We start from the raw sequence: 20,064 nt of genomic DNA on the forward strand, positions 1-20,064 counted from the left end.
CGGTCACCCCTTCTCAAACCTCGCAACCCCATCCATCTCTGGTATATTCGGGGTCTTTTGCCACGAAGCCACATCCTGCGTGCCACTCCCTCCATCTGTCCCCAATTCATGTGTCACCGCGTCACTACTAAGTTCCGCCAGCCTTGTCTGAGTCGATCCATAGACGGGTGGATGCGCCATGGCAGGGGTAGAAGTAGCAGCAGCAGTAGTCTCTTGGCTGGGCTGGGCGCGTTGGCGCTTGATTAAGAAAAAGGCGAGCCCCGCAATAGCACTGGCACCCACCACCGCCCCGACGGTGGCTCCCGCAATGCCTCCTTTAGACAGTGAACTGCCCTTGGAGCTGCCTGTGCTGCTGCTACTGCCGTTGGCCGATGTCGATGTCGAGTTATCGCCTGCTGTGGAATTGGTGGTAGTGGTGATGATTGCTCTTTGGAACATGGTCGCCAACGTCGTGTCGTTGAACCCATTCTTTGGTTCGGTGACATTAGCACCGCCCGTCGAGCTGTTGGTGGTTCATCAGCACTGAAGGCAAACTGATCCCTCGATCGGATTTACGTACCTTCCCCCGATCACATCGGTGATTGCTGAGCTCAAGGCATACTCTGACTGATCATCAGCATTATAATCAGTGAGCCAGGTATGCTGGTTCAGATCGAAGATGGCCAGTCCGTTCTCAAAGGTGCCCGTGTCGCAGTTCACCGGCTTTGGCTCATACTCCGAACTGTCTGTTGGGATTGTTCCTCCAACCACGAGCATGGTATGCTTCCCAAGGACATTGCATGTGTGCTTTTCGCGGATACTGCTCCCCTCGTTCACGCGGATCCATCTGAACGACGGCAGTGAAAGAACGTATACATCACCGTCGGATTTTGCAGTGGTCGCGGCCATCCCGCCAAACATGTAGCTGAATTGAAGATGTCAGTATCCATAATGATTGAGCTTAAGCATTTATACTTACATGGAGAACGATGACCGATCTTGCGCTGCCACAGTCACGCTGCAGCCAGCCATCCGCCAGTTCGGAATATCCCCGGTAGTCTGCTGCGTGTACCATTTCTGGTTCGCAATATCGTACAGGCTGACGTACTCCATAGGGTTCTGGCTCTTGTTAGTTGACACTCCCAACAATAACCGAGTAGTCGAACGTACATGAAAGGTCGTATTTGTCTGGCTCGAACAGAGCAGCGACAGCTTATGCCCGACAGGATACTTATACCCACCAAAGGCTACCAAAAGCCCCTCATCCCCAACATCCTCCAGAATATTCACATATCCCGCTCCAATCGTGCCATAATCATTCATCTCCGACGTCGATAAATTGGACCACTGCAGGGTCGACTGATCCAGGACCAACAAACCACTGACAATCTCCACGTCCGCTCCCGCAGTACCATAGATATTCGGATTCCCGCCCGGGTCTTCCACACCCCCGAGATAGTACGCTTTATTCTGGGACTGCGAAACAACTGCTCCTCCCTCTACCAGCCGAACCAGCGGCACGCCCCCAAATCCATCTTTCGTCCAGTTATTGTTTTGGATGTTGTATTTCCACGTCTCCACGGGCGGGACGGTCGTCGGGCCGTCGCGACCGCTCTTATACCCGCCGTAGAAGTAGAGGTTCTCGCCGTCGTTGAACGCGGAACCCTCATCAAGGAAAGTCGGATACTCGTCCGGATCGGATGCATTATACGGTTTGTCGATATGAGTGAAGAGATCTGAATCGGTATTCGAGAAAGATTTGGAGACGTCGACGGTCTGCAGGCCGCGGACTGAACCCCAAGATATCAACGCAATGGTCGCCAGCAAAATCATATACACATGAGGTAAAACATACTGGTATATGCCGAAATGGTATTATTATCCTCCAGATAGCGCACCTCCCCACCGTCAATGAATAAAGTCTGGTTATTAATGATAGCTTAGACACAGAGTCAGCAAGATACGCAGCCAAGAAATCCCACAAACACTATGCGAACTCACAAGAATGAAAAGTCCGGGTGCAGTATTTTCTCCCGGCGGCCAAAGAGGCATACAGCCCGACGATCTGCGCGAGACCTTTCATCGTGAAGGTCAACTGGATGGTGTCTCTGAACAACCACCACCACCACCACAAAGGGAATCGTTCATGAACTGAAAAATATCTAACATGAGCGGACAGAGACAGACAGGGAGGTGTGTCTGCCCCCCTTATGGAAATTAGAGTGAAACTCGGCCCCCAAACTGCCACGCGAAAATGTGAAGAAGGCCATGCGCCATAGCCTCGCTCTAAGTCCGTGATCGGCGTGAAGGATTCCACGAGGGGGTATCTGCGGTGAAATACGAGATCAATACTTGGGTTCTTCAGCATTATTCTTTTAGCTATGGTGATTGCAGAGGGAGTAACATGACTCAATAATTGGTAATATAGCAAGTATCTACTACGTACAACTAGGATATTTGGATTGTTCTTAACCATGGCCGACATGGGTACTAGTGAAGGGGACAAATGATATCCCTGACCCTCCCACTAACATTTAGCAAAGCTTGGCAACACGCTACCGGCATCCTTCCTCAAAATTCAACGTCGGTCGATGGTTTAAGCCCATTAAAGTGCCCCGCGCTGGCGGGTCCCCGCTCCCGAAGTTCGTGCCCTCTTTGGTGCATCCCTTTCGTGTTCATTGATCAAGAGACTAGAGGCAAGCATCCCCACACATACACCACTTTGTCTGTGGAAGAGCAAATCTTCATTCCTTTAGGGATGAAGCACTCCAAAGCAAGAATCAAAGGTCTCATCCTAACCAAGAAAGCCAGCGTAGGAAGAAAGGCACATGAGGGGGCGGGATCACGTAAATGAAGAGCTAAAGTCCGAGATGAAGCTGTTGCGACGCGATCCCTGCCTGAGGCCCTAAACCAGCGCCACGGAATGATTAGACAGAAGCATTTGAGACAACTGTCACCCGTCAACTTGGTCTTCTTTTCTTTCTTTCCTTGGGTTACCCATTCATCATACCCTGCTGTCGGTCCTCGGGACAGCATACTTTCCTCTTGGGGCTGATAGACCCTTCTCTGCATCCGGCCAATACATCAATGCCCTCTTGTGCTGGTAACTATAATGTCTCAAGCTGGGGTATACTTACTTTATATTTAGACTTCCTTCGCCGGAAGCATACAGGTAACTATCTCACTAGACTGCGGCTGACACTCCGATACAAAGCATGCACTGCTCTCTTGGGGAGTAGTCATATAAATAATTACTAGGGATGTTGAACACGGGCTGATGACTGGACGCATGGATCGAACACCTGTCGCCCTTATCATGCCTACTGCGATGTCCTATAAATATTTTGTTCACAAGATATTTTGTGACATGTGTAGAATCTCACAACCGTGATCATAGTAGGTGCACGTATCTGAAGTCCGATTCGAATGTCTCTTTTGCCCTTCGAAGAAAGAACTTCAAATCTCTAATTCCGGCTTAAACTGCCAAATTTCGGACCAGCATTCTTGCACTCCACGGACCCAAACCTCCAGAGCGCTGAATTCAGCTTGGAGTAGCATTTCTGGTTCAATTTTAGTTCCTATGTCGGCATTGTGGCTCACAATGTCGTTCTGGACAAGACCCGTCGTGATGAAGTCGTCTTCATCAGACCGTTTGCCGGCTACGCGACACCGTCCTACTGTGCCAGCGCTTTAGACCTTCTCACGCTTAAAGTTAGAGAGTCCGAAAGCAACTGAAACATGTCTTGGTCTTCTTGCACAAGATCCTTTAGCGGAAGTGGCGTTGGTTGTTTTCATCTTCATAGAAACCTTATATAGATTGAAAGTTTAACTACTACTAACCGTAAGAGTCTGAACTGTTTCTAGACACAGCTTCAAGCTCTGCGGATTCAGCTTTCCACTGACTACATTTACTACCACATCTTTTGTAACTTCATTACATCTACAAGATGAGTCTCGCGGCCAATCGTGTCAACAACTCCAGTCTCAGATCAGCCCCTTGGAACAACCTCCTCTACTGGCTTTATGTAACAATAAAGCGAGAAATTGAAATATCATATGCGTTCATGGAGAGCAACTTTGACGCAGCTTTCGTCCCTTTCCCCATCTTCGCTACCGCTTCGTTACTACACCGGAAGGGAACCTATGAAGAAGTCGTATCTTCTCTCACCAGTACGATTGACCTACCATTCATGGAATCTCACAGTAGTTAACCCTACAACACAGACACACTGCTCTACGGTTTCTTCTTCTACTACAGCACGGAACTAGCAAACAATGCCGACGGGGGCACAATCGAAGACGAGATTAACAAACCAAACCGACCAATAGTGCAGTCCCAAACCACCGTGGCTGCAGCCAAACTACGATTCTACCTCGCATCAGCAATGTGGCTCTTATTAAGCTACATCCTAGACGTCTACATCTGGTCTCTGCTCTGGATAGCTGTTCTCGTTTCCCACTATCTACTACGAGCATCCAGAATAGGTCCTGCGAAAGATCTTTGCATTGTTCTAGGTGTCACTTCCCAACTCATGGCCTGTTGGAAGTTGGGTGGCTCCGACATGCATGACGGCTGGAGATGGGTTAAATTAATTATCCTCTGGATTTTCTTCACCGTTCCCATTCAGGACTTTCGTGATGTTCCCGGTTATTTGGCCGCGGGGCGTAGAACGACACCAATTCTTTTGGGGGATTTCCCGGGTATGTGTTGCGCATGAATCGTACACCTATTGTTAGTTCCTTTCCGTTCGTGTCTGATTGTTATCATGTGTAGCCCGTATCTATGCATCGATGGGACTAGTTGCAACCGAGGTACGCTTTCACCATATTTATCCTCCTCCATACTACCAAATGAATGATGAACGCAGGAGCTGACATGAACCACGTAGTATATCCTCATCACCCACAGAGTCTTCGAGTTCGGATACACTCTGCCCACGGCACTTATGACTTCTCTCATAAGTCTTCTCACTCTAGGCCTCATCTACCGGTTGACCCGACTTCGAACCATCGTGCATGACCGAGTTTCATATAGGTGGTACATCGCGCTGTACAATTTGATCTTAATTACCGCGTGCGTCTCATTCGCCTCCCGGGATTGCAGCATTAGTTCAAAGCTGTCGCTATAACTTTGATAGTGCCAGAGCTCTTCGGAGGATGTGTGAATGCTTATGTAGAAATTTTTTAGGGGCCATGTTGGAATTCTATCGTCATCGTCTAGGGGGATAACGTGTGTTCTTGATTGATAACAGAATAAGAATTTAGCTGTCAATTTATTGAAAATCTGGATCGATGGTACATCTTCTTGATGAACACCTGCTTCTTTTAGGCTACCGTTGAGCCCTGTGAAGCCTGGTCTCGATAATCGACAAAGAAGAAGCCCTTGATGAGATATCGCGAAGAGAAAGACAATGTTCTGTGGGAGTCCCTTGTTGCCAAGCCGACCAATGTATTCATTGGGGGAAATGGTCCTGCAGCGGTCTAGCTTTATCCACGTAGGTTAGCTTCACTACTATCGCTAGCTAGTACCCTCCATAGGGCCGTCGACTTTAGTCAAGGTGACATCGTGTCTGTACTAACGAGTACTACTTAAAGCCAGACTCATTCCTGCTTGTCCATTTCACAATCGGCGAAAGCCTAAAAATGGACCAGCAAATTGGCTCTTACATAAAATTCTCATCCAAGGATAGACAGTATGTACCCAAATCCCCCTCTCCCTCTTTCTCTCTATTACCCGTCCCCACCTTGTTATTCGAACCGGACTGTCCGTCAAGATCAGACACTTACTCCCATACCCAAGTCCTAAAACCCCATTTATCCAGCTCGAGATTGAACTCTGTCCGCTTTTACAGTATACTCTCAGTCGATCAACACACGATGATGACCCAAGGCCTTTTGTCTTCATATGGTCTCCCCTTAATGACGGGTATAGTAAAGATGAATTCATACTCCTACGACACACCTCAGAGGGTAAGCTGGAAAGGGTACATGTACCAGATGCGACCCTAGATCCTCTAGACATGGTGCACGTGGAGTACCCTAGTGACCTTCAGGAGCTAGAGCCAGGCGGTTCCATCACCTACTGTCACAGTCTTCCACGCAGGTACAGGGAGCAGCTGGAACCCGGCGAAACTTACGAGCTGGTCTGGACCGGTACAAAGATTCCTTTTTGGGACTGGGGAGTCCCTAGTGACTATGTGGAGTCCCGCCTGACTGCTAGTCCGACACAGCCGGATTTGATTCTACCGGGAGGTCCACGTGTTACGTTTACATATGAGCAGATAGAGTCTCCGGCCTTCATTCGCCGGCAATCCACCCCACCATTACTGCCATCAGACCGTGTGTAAGTCATTTCGCTCATTCAGGTGCCGGGATTCCCATTCTCAGTAATCCGAAAGGCTCACACTTTCATCAAACAGACAGGGCGCCCCCATACTGAGCGTAGAGCTCTCGGGTCCGAAAATAATTACCCCCGAGGGAAAACACTATGCATCATTGCATGTTCGCTACCATGGTGGCCCCACAGATCAGCCGATAATATTCCGTAACCATGTGATCTGGGAGCTGCTTCGCTCCTATCGTCTAGAGAGCGGATTGTGGGAGCTTCAGGAGGGCCCCTGTGGATGTGCTGGGTTATTTCTGGATGATCCTAATATCACAGTCAATGTGGTCGAGGACGAAGGCTTCATTACTCTTAAGCCGGGAGAATACTGGAGTCGGTCCTGGATAATCCTAGAGGACATCTATGGTTGGGAAGTAGGAGATATATGGCGTTATCGCTTCAAGGGTGGTACAGTGGACTGGTGGGACTACGGGGGAGTGGACGAACATGTCGACACAAATGTCCAGATACCTCCGCATCCTTGGGGGAGGTGACTGATCCGGCGGACAATGGGAGTCGACCTCAGCTCGTGATACCGGCGTCAAATGCGATTGAGTTTCGCATTGTAGAAAAAGAATAATTATACAGTGCCAACAGTAACTTGCAAACTTTATTTCCCACGTAATAGTATAAAGGTATGAAAACATAAAGGCTCTCATTCTTCACTTTGCGATGCCCTTTCTGAGAGCAAAGGTTGTGTTTCCTGGTCTGTGGAGGACTGCTCACGGTGACGTACCCTGAGATAAAGTCTAGTCTGAACGCAGGAAAATATCATATTATCTACTGCCGCCCACCACACATAAATAAACCATTGAGGGATGGTAGCCCAGAAAGGGAGATTTGGAAGGTTACTGTTGTATAAATTCGTTCTCATGGTCCACGAGATAGCAACAAATGCGAATATCACCGCCTGAGCAGCTAGACCGGTCTCACTGAGGGAGTGAAGCTGGGTTTGACGATGAATTTCGTCATTCTGCGGAAACCAGGCATAGATTCCTACTAGAGTCATTGCCGGGTGAATAAAGCCATAGTGGTATCCGCCAAAGATATCGAGCCCGAAGTTGCGGTATGCTGCATCCTCTCCGGTGCTGACGAGATAATAATCAATGGCATCAGCAACAACAGGGACAACAGAGACAAGCAAGTGCACAATGTACAGGAGCAAGGCAGAAACCTTGCGTCCACGGCTGTGCTGGTCTGAGGGGTAGTAGAGACCCAAAGAAAACCTAGTAATGGTTAACAGCTGCGTGCAAAATTTCAGTAGTGGCTCGAGCATACAATGAAACCCACAGTATCCAAACAGCACACAGCTGGGCAAGGTTGATCCAATCTCCAGTGGTCTTATGGATGACATCGACGTTCTCTGTCTGATTGACGAGTAGAAAGAACAGTAGAGTAAACTGCTCTGTCGCACTCATCAAGTTTCAGAGGACGTATGAGAGCGACAGGCCCGTAAGCTGCTTCGTACGCCATATTCGCTGCAACTGCGGCAAAAAGGAGGCGATGCTCAAAATAAGGAGGATACTGTCTACGGTGTCAATGTGGGCGTCTTGGCGTTATTGGAGAAACGTACATCCGGAGCCAGTTAGGAACGATATCCAAGTTCATCCTGACCGTTGCTATTAGCAAATGAATTTGGTGAGGGGGCTTTTTTTTCTAATTTATGGCCTCTCAAACTTCCAATGTCACTAGTGAAAATAGATGAAAGTACCCTTCGGGCCTCCCCGCCAATTATAAGATCCATTGGTGCATTCTGCTAAATTCTCCATGCCAGGGCCGGGGCCCTTTTCCACTAGCAAAGTTGTACAACTCCCGAAACGCCTTTAGTAGCACCAAATTTGGCTCTGGAATGGGGCCACTGGTGCTCGGCGGCCCATAATCGGACTTTTGCAAAACCCAGTAAAACCTGGACCATTTCTGATTAAACTAGATAGTTGTTACGGACCCGGCAACAAAGCCTGTTGCCTTTCTACTTCCCTCCAGAGTATCTCAGCGCGGGTATCAGTAGGCCGAGAGAAGAAGAGAAACTGTTCTAACAAGGTCCGCGCGCTGTCCCACGTGGTGAGGCATAGTTGGCCGGCGACCGAGGCGAGGCGGTCTACGAACCATCCACGACTATAATGGCCCATTGCTGCAATGCCGCCGGTGAAGAGCATCCAGAAAGCTAAATCGGGCGCCATGCGTTGGATAGAGAGAAGCGCAGTTTCCAAGCGGCAGTGGAAAGCCAGTACGGGCTGATTTAGGAATAGCAAGCCCTGAAAGCCCCAGACTTGGACTGCAGCGAAGAGCAGTACTGATAGTCGCAGGCACTCCTGCAAGTTAGAGGGCATGCAGACTGGGGCGATCAACAACAACTGTTGGGCTGTGTAGACCAACCAGTCGTTGAGTACAGGAGCTTCCTCCACGGGTCCAGTATTACACATGTAGTGCGAGGTTTTTCGGAACAGCTTAATGATAGATCGCAAACTAGGAAGGATTGCTTGTGACCACGGTGAGTTGAAGAAGCGAAAGCCGATTGAAGAAGCGTGCAGGACGTCGTCGGTCGCAGTGAGGCTATACAGGCTTTCAAGTACTCTGGCTTTCCAAGCCATGGTTATCGGCAAGGGCGGTGCCGAGCCTCTGGCAGCTGCGCGCATAAAATTGGCACTAGAGAGGGACGAACCACACTGGTTAATGGATGGTACTTTTGATGTGGGTAGTATATACGTGGTTCAACCCACCTGTAGATAATGGGAGCGTCTACGTCACTGAACGTATCAAGGCCGCCCACAAGATGAACTATCTTGATCATCCAGCGCACATGGCCGTCTACGGCTTCCAAATTGGTATCTGCGGCCTAGGTGACGAACAACGTATCATGGTCTAGTTAATCCTCTCATTCCAATGTGCGAGGTGAGACGAATAATTGTGAGATTGAGGGAGAAAAGAAACGAACCTCTACGCAGATCATATGGGCGATGATCACTGCCATAGACCGAAGTAAACTTGTGCTCGTGCCTGGAATCTGCATCATGCTCTGGAGTCCTGTTAGAGTCTTTTGCCGGTACTCTAGGGAATCCCGATAAGAATCTCGGGCGGCCTTGGGGGCCTGCGCAATGAGGCCCCGGCCGGCTCGGTGGGAGGCACTGGTTGCCAGGATGATGTACAAGAGGGCCGGCTGCTCGATTGACTGCTGCCACCACCACACGCTTACGCCCGTCGCTCCGAAGGGATAAATCGACCAGGAACATTCGGTCCGGTCTAGAAGGAATGATCAGAGAGGTCACTGGCGCTGCTGCGACCGGACGAGGTAAGATTAGATACTACTACTACTCACAGTGGTCAAAGTAAAAATCCACACTGGTCTTGGCAGGCACGCAGAGCGAAGCAAAGGGATCAATCCCAGCGGGCCGCAACGCTCGGTCGAAGGAGCTGGATCCTCCGTATTGTTCGATGGGGAATGTGGGGGATCTTGGGTTTGGCGGAAGGATTGATGGGTTGGCCGATGGAAGCTTTCAGCTTTTGCAGTCGTCGTTCCTTTTTGGACTGATGATAGACCTTCTTGATGAAGGCCTGCTTCTTCTTGGCCAACGTTGAGCCGTGGGAAGCCTGGTCCTGATAATCGACAAACAAGAAGCCGGCGGGCTGTCTTCGGGGTTCATCATGGCGACTATCAGATCGATGATTGGGGAATTCTGGCGGGCCAAGCACTGAGCACGCGGTTCCTGCGTTCGTATCCATTGCTTAAGCTGAACTAGGTATCGCAGCTTGGAGATTCTAGCAATGCGCGTCAATGACTTCTGGCTAAGCTGACAAGTCAGTTAGCCCTGGATAGTGCACACACTAGTCGCGCCCACGTGATGACAGCCTTAGGGATGAAGTGCCTTTGACACGACGCAGGTATCTGTGGAGGTTCATTGTCGCCAAAGGGGCCAAATGTATATTATTCATTACCAGTAAGTTGGTCCTGCAGCGGTCTAGCTTCACCCACGTGGGTTGTCTTCACTATCGTTAGCTAAGTAGGGTTGAGGCAATCCCGCACGTGGGAGATTGTCGCAACTGAGTGGAAGCCGACCGTCGGCAAAAGGCAGGCTGAGTGGTGTCTTCGCATACCAGATTCAATTGCACGACACCACAGGAAGACCACCATGGGACTACGAGAAAGTGATGAAAACAGAGTATTTATACCTGATTGGACTCCCCACCACCCGGAGTCACGATGTCCAGCATCTATGAAGGGTTCCTTGACATGATCTCCACGTTGTTCTCCTTGCTGCTCTCCGCAGGCAATCCCGCCCTCGCGGCCCGTGACACCTTCTACCCTCCCCTCAACCACACCACCTACATCACCAACGCCTCCGTCGGCACTTATGGTGGCATCTACAATGCCCCAGCAGATCAAGCCAGTACTCCAACCGCTCAGGATGTCTACAATTACTGTTCCATGCCCCATCCCCGTGTGGAGACATACTCGCTTCCCCCTCCCGTGGCCAACCAGTCCGTCGCTGCCCGCCTAGTTTACCTCGAATACGTGCAGCGACATCAACGCCGCACCCCCTACAACATTCTTCCGGGCGGCGAGGTATGAGCCCAACTCTTTGTACCTGATTGGTCTAGCTAATGTTGTTCTAGAACCAAGCATATCACTGCAACAACCTCCAGGCTCATCTCTACGTCTCCGCGGCCTCCCAGGGACCCGCTCCGATCCCTGTGTATGGCCAAACGTATTCCGATCCCTCCAACCCATTCTTGGCAAACTACGTCAATGGATCGTGTCAGTATCCTCAATTGACGATTGGGGGCTATCTCGATGGCTATCAGCACGGTCGCGACCTCGGCGCTGTGTATCGGGATCAACTGCAGCTCATCCCATCATCACCAGACGAGAACAATGGCAAGAAGATCTGGCTCCGATCGAGTACCTCGGCCCTCACCCAAGGATCCGCCGGTGGGGTCTTGCGAGGTGTCTGGCCCGAATTCAACGCACCCCTGCCGCTACACCAGCAGGCGTCCGGGGTCGACACGGTCGACCAAGGATACTCCTGTTCCGCTCGCAGCGAGGTGCTCTCCGCCATTGAATCCACGGCAGAGTGGAACGAGCATCTGACAGTGACGCAGTCACTCCGCAATCATTTGGCTACCATGTTTGACGCCGATACCTCCAGCTGGATGTCGAACTTTGACCATTTTTCGGATAATTTCCAGGCCCGCCTCTGCAATGGCTACGAGTTACCCTGCAGCCTGCAGAATGAGACTCAATGTGCTACTGTCGGCCAGGCAGAGGAAGTGTTCCGTGCGGGTGACTGGGAATGGAACTACTGGTGGCGACACAACGCGAACGCTACTCGGTACATCCAACTGGTCGAAGGTCTGTTCATCGGAGAAATTGTTCGCCATCTAGAAGCGGTGCAGCAAGGGACATCCGAATTAGTGTATAGCCACAGCTTCGTCCATGATGGAGATATCGGACCCATTCTTGGCGCGCTGGGCATTAAAGCATTGCGCTGGCCGGGTATGGGATCGAACATTGCATTTGAAGTATGGTACGTAATGGCACCCGAACACAACTTACAAATAAACCCAGTATGGGCTCACAAGTCTCTAGGCAAACATCAAACGAAGACTTCTACGCTCGCGTATTGTACAGCGGACACGCGATCGAGACAATTTACGGCACATTGGATTGGATACCTCTATCGTCCTTGATCAGCATTCTTCAGCCGTATATTCCAGACGACATCATCTCGCTGTGTCAGTCTAGCTAAAGTCTATGGAATAAGTCTACATGGACACCTGCGCTGGATGAATCCTTCAGACAAGACAGCAGAAATAATCAGTCCTGGCAGCAATAGCAATAGACGCCATCTGAGCAACACTGGGGGAATTCTCCATGACAGCAGACAGCTCGAGAGCAAGGCGACGAGCAGACATAGCAGGCTAAATGATTCTCAGCCCATCCGTAACTGTGTGGTCTGGGTAATGTGTAGAACATACAGTCAGCGGTATCACCAAGCACCTTCTGCGCCGAGGCGATAGAATCGAGCATCGGTTCTTGCTTGGCGCTTGTCATTTCAGCTATTCTAGGTTAGCTAAAGCCTCATCATTTGGAAACAACACTAAGTTGGTAGTTGAACTAAAGAGATTTGCTGTACCTAAAGTTGTTTGGTCATGATGCGCGTTCACTGCCAGTAGACTTAGCCCTAGCGTCCAAATATATATTGTTGCCTTCATCATTTAAGTTGCTCTTCAGTTGTAAGTAGTATGACTTGCCAGTTTGTTGTTGATCCATGATGGACCAAATTCTGTGAGTCTCATTTCCTATACTATATATCCTGTCGTTGCAGTCAGCTGCGACCATCACTCGACACTGCAGATATCTTGGCTGCATATCTCCCATCACCTGGTACCAAGGACATTTAATGCCTCAGGCATCCACATGTCACCTGCTGCCGAGCCCTGGAAAGAATTCCCCGAAAACCTTCCATTTTCCATCGGGAATCTCTCCCCATCAAATCAACCGCCTCACTATGAGATTATTTCCCGTCAGTCTCCACCATCGGCAAGTCGGGTCTAACTGCCTCCGATGCAGCCTGCATAACTGACGTGCCGTTAGTTCACCCGCCTGTCACAACGCATAACTCCATTTAGCCATTAGGGTCCAGACAGCTGGACAATGTACGGTGCCTACGTCACGACTACACCCATGGACCAGACAAGCTGAAAGGCTACCAACAGGCACACGTACCGCGTACTTTTGTATTCTGCAAGGCTGTTGGAAGCTTTGCGGGCCATCCGATCTCATACGTCTCCATGATTGGCCCCGATAACAGTTATCGATGCCCCAACCGGATGGAATCCTGGTCAGGGCCGCAACATTATTACTATTGCTTAGAAATGCGCCTCCGCTCATCCCGAGCTTGGGTCCCCTTATCACATCATTTCCCCGTCGCTGTCGATGCCCAAACAACAGATATGGGTCAGCGGGGGAATGCGTTCTCTCCTTTAGACACAATCTGTAGACTACTCGAATACACAATATGACGGCCCAGGAACGCCCAGAAGGAGTCCCGGAGGAGACAACGCCTCTTTTGGGAGAATCTTCCAACAATGGGGAAGATTTGGCGCGAATTCAAGTGTCTCGATGGAGGGGATCGGCGATAGTGGCCGCCATGGGATTGTTGCTGTTCATTATGAGTATGGGAGCTCCTTTGTGATCCAGATGCATCAAGCTGACATTTATCAGCAACCAATATGTCGATGATGACCACTGCGCAATCTGAGATTGCGGCTGATCTGGATGCTTTTTCTGAAACGACATGGTTCAACTCGGCTTTTTTGGTACATAACCTTCTATCGAGCCATGTGCCGGGGATCCACATGCTAATGCCATTGTTACTAGATTGCCATGTCCAGCCTCACACCTCTCTCCGGTCGACTGTCCCAAATCTTCACGCCTCGTGTATACATTCTATTTTCTTGCACATTATTGTCGATTGGTCTCTTCGTGACAGCATTGGCTCCCACACTGGCTGTTTTTCTTTTGGGACGAGCTCTTACGGGATGTGGTGCTGGCGGGCAAATGGTCATTGCCTTTGTCTTGACTCTCGATTTAACGAGCAAAAAGCGCCGAGGTCTCTTCATCGGTCTGATAAGCGCCGGGATGACTACCGGTGTCTCCTCTGGCGCCGTGCTAGCCGGTCTTCTGACGCCGGCTTACGGATGGGTAAGTTACCCTAATAACCATACATACCGCTCTGTGAAATAACACCAAGTGTATAGCGGATTATCTTCTGGGTTCAAGCACCTCTAGCTCTGATACTGGGCCCAGTACAGTATTTGGCGATCCCGAAACGTCCAGAGGATGAGCACCTAAGTGGACGCGCTCTCTTGCGGAGGTTGGCGAAGGTTGATTATGCTGGGGCATTGACGTTGGTAAGAGCTCGTCCATGTTTGGCTAGCAAATCCTAACCGTTATAGACCATCTCCGTCTTCCTATTACTTTCAAGCCTCGCTGCGGCAGTGGTCAAATTCACGCCTATCCTTCTATCGCTCGTTTTCCTGGGGATCTTCGTCTTGATCGAATCGAGATTCGCTACCGACCCCATAATCCCGATGGAAGTCCTCAAGAAGAGGAGCGTCTTGCTAAGCTGCTTGGCGGGTGCCATTTGTATGATGGCACGCTGGGCAGTCCTCTTCTACTCGCCAGTCTATGCACTTGTCGTTCGCGATTGGTCTCCTGCCACCGCAGGCTTGATTCTGGTACCAACCAACGCCGGGTTCGGCTTAGGAGGACTCCTAGTCGGATGGATACACATTCGGAAAACGGGCAGCTACTACATGTGAGTCTTTCATCCATTCCCTGGAGCAGAGTACAGTCCATCTAACTCACTTCAGCTCTGGTCTCATCGCCTTCTTCCTGTTCGCCTTGACAAACCTCGTATTATCCGTTCTCTCCACACCGCACTCTTCCACGGTCGCCTATGTTTTCACCAGCTTCTTTAATGGACTCTCTGTCGGAGCGGTCATGAATTACACCCTATCCCACTTGCTACACCTCACTGACCCAGACATGCATTATGTTATCAGTGCCTTGCTGGGAATGAGTAGGGGTTTCGCCGGCAGCTTCGGATCCTCAATTGGCGGAGGCTACTTCCAGCGTGAGCTGAAGCGAGGGCTTGAAACGGGGTTCATGAAACATGGACTAGCCAATAGAGGTGAGCTGGTTCGCAAACTGCTCGGAAGTCCGGCACTGGCGAAACGCCTGACGGGCGTGGAGAGGGCGGTCGCTGTTCATAGCTACGAACAGGCCGTAAAGACATTGCTACTGGGTGCTTGTGTGTTGGCTATTGCTGCGGCGGCGGCCCAGGCTGGGACTGGGTGGACGCCGTATAAGGGGAAGAAACCGCAAGATCCTGGGGATCTGGAGGCGACAGCGGAAGAGCAGTGAATGCGGAGTACCCACTGGTATGGTAGACTAACTCACGTCTTCCAAATAGTCAGACATGAATTTCTGCTGGTCTTCTGTTTTCTTCAATATAATAATAGCGACTTATGGGCCCCTCTATATTCAAGTAGCTATATCTATAGTAAGCGAAACAAGAGCAATGCTTCATCAGCCGGTACGAGCCGTGTTGCTGCCTTGCTGCCTTACCGCTTTTCTGCCTGGCGGAGTCTTGGCACACTCGGATTGCCTTTGATTCTCCGGCTGTCGGTCTACGTTCCTTCACTCTTCACAAAGCCACACCTCAGCAGCTCCTGGGCGACCTTCAATTTACAGCACCGTTACCTTACCCCGAACCCAGCCACTTTTTTGTCATATCACCCATCATGCCTCGTGCTGTCAGAGGTACTTTAACCGCAGCAACTCCCACTCCACTCAATCGCTAACCAAGGCGTAAACAGGAGTCCTCATCGAGTGCGATCCGTCCGTGAAAGCCATCATCCTCAAATACGACGAAGAACGACACGACTACATCGTCGAAGATCTGGATGATGACCGCCATTTGGTCATCAAGGAGAGCCAGTTGCAGAATCTGAAGGCGAGGTTGACAAAGGTAGGAATGTCGATGAGAGTTGTCTGGGGCCTGAGGCTGATGAGGAAACAGGAGCTCGATGATAAGGTTATGCAGCCTGATGAGTCGGAATCGGAGTAATTGCCAAAAATCTTCGATGCGATCGCCAGCACCAATACCCCAACCCTTATCGTGCGGTTTAACAGACTGTGGTGGGACATACACGCTGTGAGGCTTTGTGGTCGCGACTTGACATAGGTCTAGTGCTCGAGTTGGGCTCCTGAAATGCACTATTTTGTGTTTCGGCATTCTTTATGCTGAGTGGGCTGCGCATGGTCCAAGGTTTGGGCTGGCGCGCCTTCCTTGCTAAGGCATCTCGCTGCGCCTACTTCTCTAAAGTTCGCAACAGTCAGGCAACACCTCAGCAGCTCCCAAACTCTGCTGAGTCGTTGGAAGACTTCACCTAACCACACTCGCGATAACCTACATTCTTATCAACGATCCTGCTTGCACAGTCTTTACCTCTCACACTTTGTTACAGAGGCTGCCCTAATATGAGACAACATGGACAAGACCAGAATTGGCTACATTGATTGCAGGGGCCAACCCGGGAAATTCTTTCAGGAACCAGTCGGTACCCCCAAGCGCATCAAGCCTGCATTCGATATACGGTTTTTCAAGGGCGTATACTATCTGGATGGAGAACTTGCCGGTGCCATCCCAACCTCAATCGAGCTCAATATCATTGATCAGCGGACTTTGGTAATCTGCGGCACAATGGAGCGCGCATACCCTAATGACTCTCGAGTTCCCCCGTCGGAACTAGCAGCGCTTGAAAATGATATGGACGCGGTGCTGCAGCAGATATTAGATGCAATAAAAAAGGACTGCGAAAATCCACAAGACGAGACGACCGCAATTGGGGATGACATCCCTTCCAGTGAAGATGCTCAGGCGTCCTCGGACGGACAAAGCGGTACAGATCTTGAGGTTACGTCGACATCAGCTTTTCCGCGAGAGAAAAGTCGCCAGGGCGAGGGGGGTCGACAGAAACCGCGTGTCTACATAATCCCGCAACTTCGAGAAGAAGACAAAGGCAAGGGCCCGGCCAAAGGGATTCTGCGGAAGCCAGGAAGTAAAAACGACGAGCCTGAGAGTGACGATGATCTGCAAAATCGAACAGACTTCGATGAGCGGGTCGACCTACACGATGACCATGGTGAACACCCAGATCCCTCAAGGACCTGGGTCTGGCTGTTGGCTGAGCGAAAGGTTGGCCGGTTCTTTCGCTCCTTTCGCTTCAAGAGACCGATCAACTGGAATGCCGCGCAAAGCCTCTTTATGGGAGGTCTTCTTCTCCTGAAGCTTCCGGTGGTTGTGGTGCCGAAGAGACGCGTTCATTTCGAGCTGGTTTGTGACTAGGATAGTACTATCATGCCATTGTTCATGTTGATAGGTAGATAGTGATCAGATAGCCAAGAATACTCATACCATGCAACATGTCGGGTCGCTAGTGACAGGAGGTATAATCAACTAGTCGAGAATACCTGTAAAAACCGACCTAGAAGATCCAATGCATATTCTATCCCATAGATGCAAATCTAGTCGAAGCTAGTATACAAAACACCCAACACCCAGCCAGCCCAAACAACGAATATAATACTAGAAGTGAAGTTACACCAATCCAGAAGACACACAAAAAGAGAAATGAAACAGAACACAAACCTCACTACTACCTCTTATCGTCAAACCCACCCACAAAAGAAATCCATCTAAACATCCACCACCCCCTTCCTCTTCCTCTGAAACATGGGATAATTCAACGCATCCCACCTCCCATGAAACCCCACCCCGGGATGCCCCCAACTACTCATCGCAATCACCGCAATACTAATCATCGCCCCCTCCAAGACCATGAACGTCGTCTGATCATTCGCCAAATGGCTACTAAACCCCCCGCACAGCTCCGCGACCCGGAAACAGCTTCGGATGTAAATACACACGACGGCTAACCCCTGGCAGAATAGGAAGGCTTTCCAGCGTTTACTTGCGCGGAGGCTCGCGAAGTCCGGGTTCAGGGTTACCAGGTCTCGTGAGGGGGAGACGAGGTCCTGGCTTTCGGATTCTTGCTTGCTGTGGTTTGCCATGCGGAACATGTTCGATGTTGATGTTGATGATGGAGGGGAGGGGTTGCGTGCGCTGAGACGGTAGATCCGGAAGGTGTAGTCGAGACAGATCACGATGTAGAGGGTTAGGGAGGCTACTTGTGAGCTGAGACCGGCTATCATGATGTTGATTCCGTCTTGGACTTCGGAGGCGGAATCCGAGGTCGTGATGGCTCCGCCGGCGGCTTGGAGGAGGAGCGAGATGATGTCGAAGCTGATGAAGATTAGGGAGTAGTTGCGCTGTTTTATCCGGGAGAGTTGAGGCGTGTAGGCCCCGACGATCCGGGCTAGGGAGACGTAGATGGCGCCGCTGAGGAAGGCGGGGGCGATGGTGAGGCAGACGAGGTACCTGGTTGGGAGGTTAGTGGTGAGAAGGAGATGGGGGAGGGAGGGGGGAAGGTAAGTACATGATGAACCACCGGTCAATGAATGGGTTGTGTCGCATGTAGATTCGTCCTATGTAGCCCAGTACTTCCAGGATGAGGCCGCAGATGGCGCCGAAGAGGTAGCCCCAGGTGCGGTGTCGGATGCCGAGGTAGAGTTGGACGGGGATGAAGAAGGCGAATAGAGCGATGTAGAAGGCATTGCCACCTAGGTTGGGGAGATAGGTGATGTGGGCGTAGGACATAGGACATGTTTCCAGAGTACATTGTTGGCTGCTGGTGATCCAGGGCGCGGGGGCCGTGACGGTGGTCATGATGGTGACGTTCTGTGTAGTCTGAAGGTATGGATACTGAAATGAGCTGATTGAGTGCCAGAATTAAGGTATATTCTGGCACTATAATACTGCCGTTGTTGTAGTAGTATCTGCTCCTGGACGTAGGTAGGTGGTGTTCGTCTAATGCGCCGTGTATTTAGCGGTAGTATATAGTAGCAGTAGTATGCCACCAATAAAGGAGTAATTTCTATGGGAAAAAGCGCGATGGAGGAAAAAGACAGCTTATTAAATGAGACAGCAGCCATTTTGTCTGCCTGTCGTCGATCGGACAGCGCAGATCGAGGCGCATCATTTGTAGCTCGTTTGGTGTAAATGTAGGGACTTGATAGGGCCTCGATCGGAAGCTCACAAAGAGCATATTTACGCAGCAGCGAACCGGCTCACTGCAAGTGGAGATGCCGGCATCAAAGCTAAAAATGCTGCTGTTTTTACGCACCGACCAATCAAAATTCACCGCCATCTGGCACCGCTGACAAAGCACCTCACCTGCTGGCAGCAACGCGTGACTGCCTGATTCGGATGCCATACTTACTACTACTCCCTCCCTGGTTGAATCTGACTCCGCCACGCTCTTGAGTCCTCGTACTTAGGGACAATAAACGCCGCTTTCTTGCTTCTGCCTGACGTATCACACCGTCAGTAGGCTGTCAGATTCTGCTGCATTTTCTTGTCGTTTCATGATAATCCGGATGCCGTTCCGTGGACCGGCATATACGCGGTTGGCACTGTGGTCGCGCTGTTTGCTACCGGCTCTCCCGCTCACTACGCAACCTAGGCAGAAGTTTAGGTGCACATTGATGGCTTAGAGTATACCTGTATATTTGCTACATCACTCCATAGCTGTTCGCCATTGAATGGGCCCCTCTAACAAATGGCCTATTGATTCCAATCGCACAGCCTCCGAGGCCCGACTTTAACACAACATTTGGCCATAATGACAGGCCTGCTGCAGCTACAGTATCACTCAACTAAGACGAGGGCTCATGGTGCTGCAAATGCCTTCAAAATATTTTGAGAAGCCCATCATCAATAACATCTGCAGGATTGAAATAATCGCCCCAGAGCAAGAAGCCGCTCTGCCCTGCGTTTCGTGTAACTCGGAGACACAAAAACACATGAACGCATGCGGCACACCCGTGGCCAAACTCTACAATCATGAGAATGACTCTGTAGTTAAAGACGAGATATGCAGACCCATTCATCTCTATCCACCGTGACTGCATCGGGCACAATAATGCCATATCGCTTATGTTAGACAATTACAGTGATTTTCGTTGGACAAGATGGGTGGAGTTTCATCTACTGCTTATCATAGATTTTCATAGTATG

General features: G+C 50.4%; 11 protein-coding genes across 11 annotated transcripts; 6 read left to right on the forward strand and 5 right to left on the reverse strand.

Moving 5' to 3' along the window:
- Positions 1 to 516: 516 nt before the first annotated feature.
- On the reverse strand, positions 517 to 2,455 carry AKAW2_40135A (uncharacterized protein; the record flags this gene model as incomplete). Its single annotated transcript, XM_041688432.1, has 4 exons — positions 517 to 904; positions 959 to 1,769; positions 1,835 to 1,918; positions 1,981 to 2,455. 4 exons carry the CDS (start codon positions 2,453 to 2,455, stop codon positions 517 to 519), a joined length of 1,758 nt encoding a protein of 585 aa, XP_041542218.1.
- A 1,471-nt stretch (positions 2,456 to 3,926) lies between these two features.
- AKAW2_40136S (UbiA family prenyltransferase) lies at positions 3,927 to 5,108 on the forward strand (the record flags this gene model as incomplete). The annotated part of the gene is made up of 4 exons (XM_041688433.1): positions 3,927 to 4,149; positions 4,204 to 4,680; positions 4,754 to 4,791; positions 4,869 to 5,108. The coding sequence occupies 4 exons, from the start codon at positions 3,927 to 3,929 to the stop codon at positions 5,106 to 5,108; spliced, it is 978 nt and encodes a 325-aa protein (XP_041542219.1).
- Positions 5,109 to 5,426: 318 nt separating this feature from the next.
- On the forward strand, positions 5,427 to 6,855 carry AKAW2_40137S (uncharacterized protein; the record flags this gene model as incomplete). Its single annotated transcript, XM_041688436.1, has 4 exons — positions 5,427 to 5,474; positions 5,575 to 5,672; positions 5,780 to 6,322; positions 6,399 to 6,855. 4 exons carry the CDS (start codon positions 5,427 to 5,429, stop codon positions 6,853 to 6,855), a joined length of 1,146 nt encoding a protein of 381 aa, XP_041542220.1.
- A 161-nt stretch (positions 6,856 to 7,016) lies between these two features.
- Positions 7,017 to 7,969, reverse strand: AKAW2_40138A (uncharacterized protein; the record flags this gene model as incomplete). Its single annotated transcript, XM_041688437.1, has 4 exons — positions 7,017 to 7,587; positions 7,640 to 7,766; positions 7,830 to 7,885; positions 7,935 to 7,969. The coding sequence occupies 4 exons, from the start codon at positions 7,967 to 7,969 to the stop codon at positions 7,017 to 7,019; spliced, it is 789 nt and encodes a 262-aa protein (XP_041542221.1).
- Positions 7,970 to 8,298: 329 nt separating this feature from the next.
- AKAW2_40139A (uncharacterized protein) lies at positions 8,299 to 9,152 on the reverse strand (the record flags this gene model as incomplete). Its single annotated transcript, XM_041688438.1, has 2 exons — positions 8,299 to 9,007; positions 9,082 to 9,152. 2 exons carry the CDS (start codon positions 9,150 to 9,152, stop codon positions 8,299 to 8,301), a joined length of 780 nt encoding a protein of 259 aa, XP_041542222.1.
- Positions 9,153 to 9,736: 584 nt separating this feature from the next.
- On the reverse strand, positions 9,737 to 10,081 carry AKAW2_40140A (uncharacterized protein; the record flags this gene model as incomplete). Its single annotated transcript, XM_041688439.1, has 1 exon — positions 9,737 to 10,081. One exon carries the CDS (start codon positions 10,079 to 10,081, stop codon positions 9,737 to 9,739), a length of 345 nt encoding a protein of 114 aa, XP_041542223.1.
- Positions 10,082 to 10,559: 478 nt separating this feature from the next.
- AKAW2_40141S (uncharacterized protein) lies at positions 10,560 to 12,105 on the forward strand (the record flags this gene model as incomplete). The annotated part of the gene is made up of 3 exons (XM_041688440.1): positions 10,560 to 10,922; positions 10,973 to 11,883; positions 11,946 to 12,105. The coding sequence occupies 3 exons, from the start codon at positions 10,560 to 10,562 to the stop codon at positions 12,103 to 12,105; spliced, it is 1,434 nt and encodes a 477-aa protein (XP_041542224.1).
- A 1,272-nt stretch (positions 12,106 to 13,377) lies between these two features.
- AKAW2_40142S (putative MFS multidrug transporter) lies at positions 13,378 to 15,287 on the forward strand (the record flags this gene model as incomplete). The annotated part of the gene is made up of 6 exons (XM_041688441.1): positions 13,378 to 13,534; positions 13,584 to 13,678; positions 13,740 to 14,063; positions 14,120 to 14,272; positions 14,318 to 14,679; positions 14,735 to 15,287. 6 exons carry the CDS (start codon positions 13,378 to 13,380, stop codon positions 15,285 to 15,287), a joined length of 1,644 nt encoding a protein of 547 aa, XP_041542225.1.
- Positions 15,288 to 15,667: 380 nt separating this feature from the next.
- On the forward strand, positions 15,668 to 15,993 carry tfb5 (TFIIH complex subunit TFB5; the record flags this gene model as incomplete). Its single annotated transcript, XM_041688442.1, has 3 exons — positions 15,668 to 15,686; positions 15,743 to 15,894; positions 15,946 to 15,993. The coding sequence occupies 3 exons, from the start codon at positions 15,668 to 15,670 to the stop codon at positions 15,991 to 15,993; spliced, it is 219 nt and encodes a 72-aa protein (XP_041542226.1).
- Positions 15,994 to 16,416: 423 nt separating this feature from the next.
- AKAW2_40144S (uncharacterized protein) lies at positions 16,417 to 17,274 on the forward strand (the record flags this gene model as incomplete). The annotated part of the gene is made up of 1 exon (XM_041688443.1): positions 16,417 to 17,274. The coding sequence occupies one exon, from the start codon at positions 16,417 to 16,419 to the stop codon at positions 17,272 to 17,274; it is 858 nt and encodes a 285-aa protein (XP_041542227.1).
- Positions 17,275 to 17,624: 350 nt separating this feature from the next.
- On the reverse strand, positions 17,625 to 18,714 carry AKAW2_40145A (RTA1 domain-containing protein; the record flags this gene model as incomplete). Its single annotated transcript, XM_041688444.1, has 2 exons — positions 17,625 to 18,366; positions 18,425 to 18,714. The coding sequence occupies 2 exons, from the start codon at positions 18,712 to 18,714 to the stop codon at positions 17,625 to 17,627; spliced, it is 1,032 nt and encodes a 343-aa protein (XP_041542228.1).
- Between the last annotated feature and the right edge of the window lie 1,350 nt (positions 18,715 to 20,064).

Source organism: Aspergillus luchuensis, chromosome 4, assembly GCF_016861625.1.
Source record: "Aspergillus luchuensis IFO 4308 DNA, chromosome 4, nearly complete sequence".
Taxonomy (NCBI): Eukaryota; Fungi; Ascomycota; class Eurotiomycetes; order Eurotiales; family Aspergillaceae; genus Aspergillus; species Aspergillus luchuensis.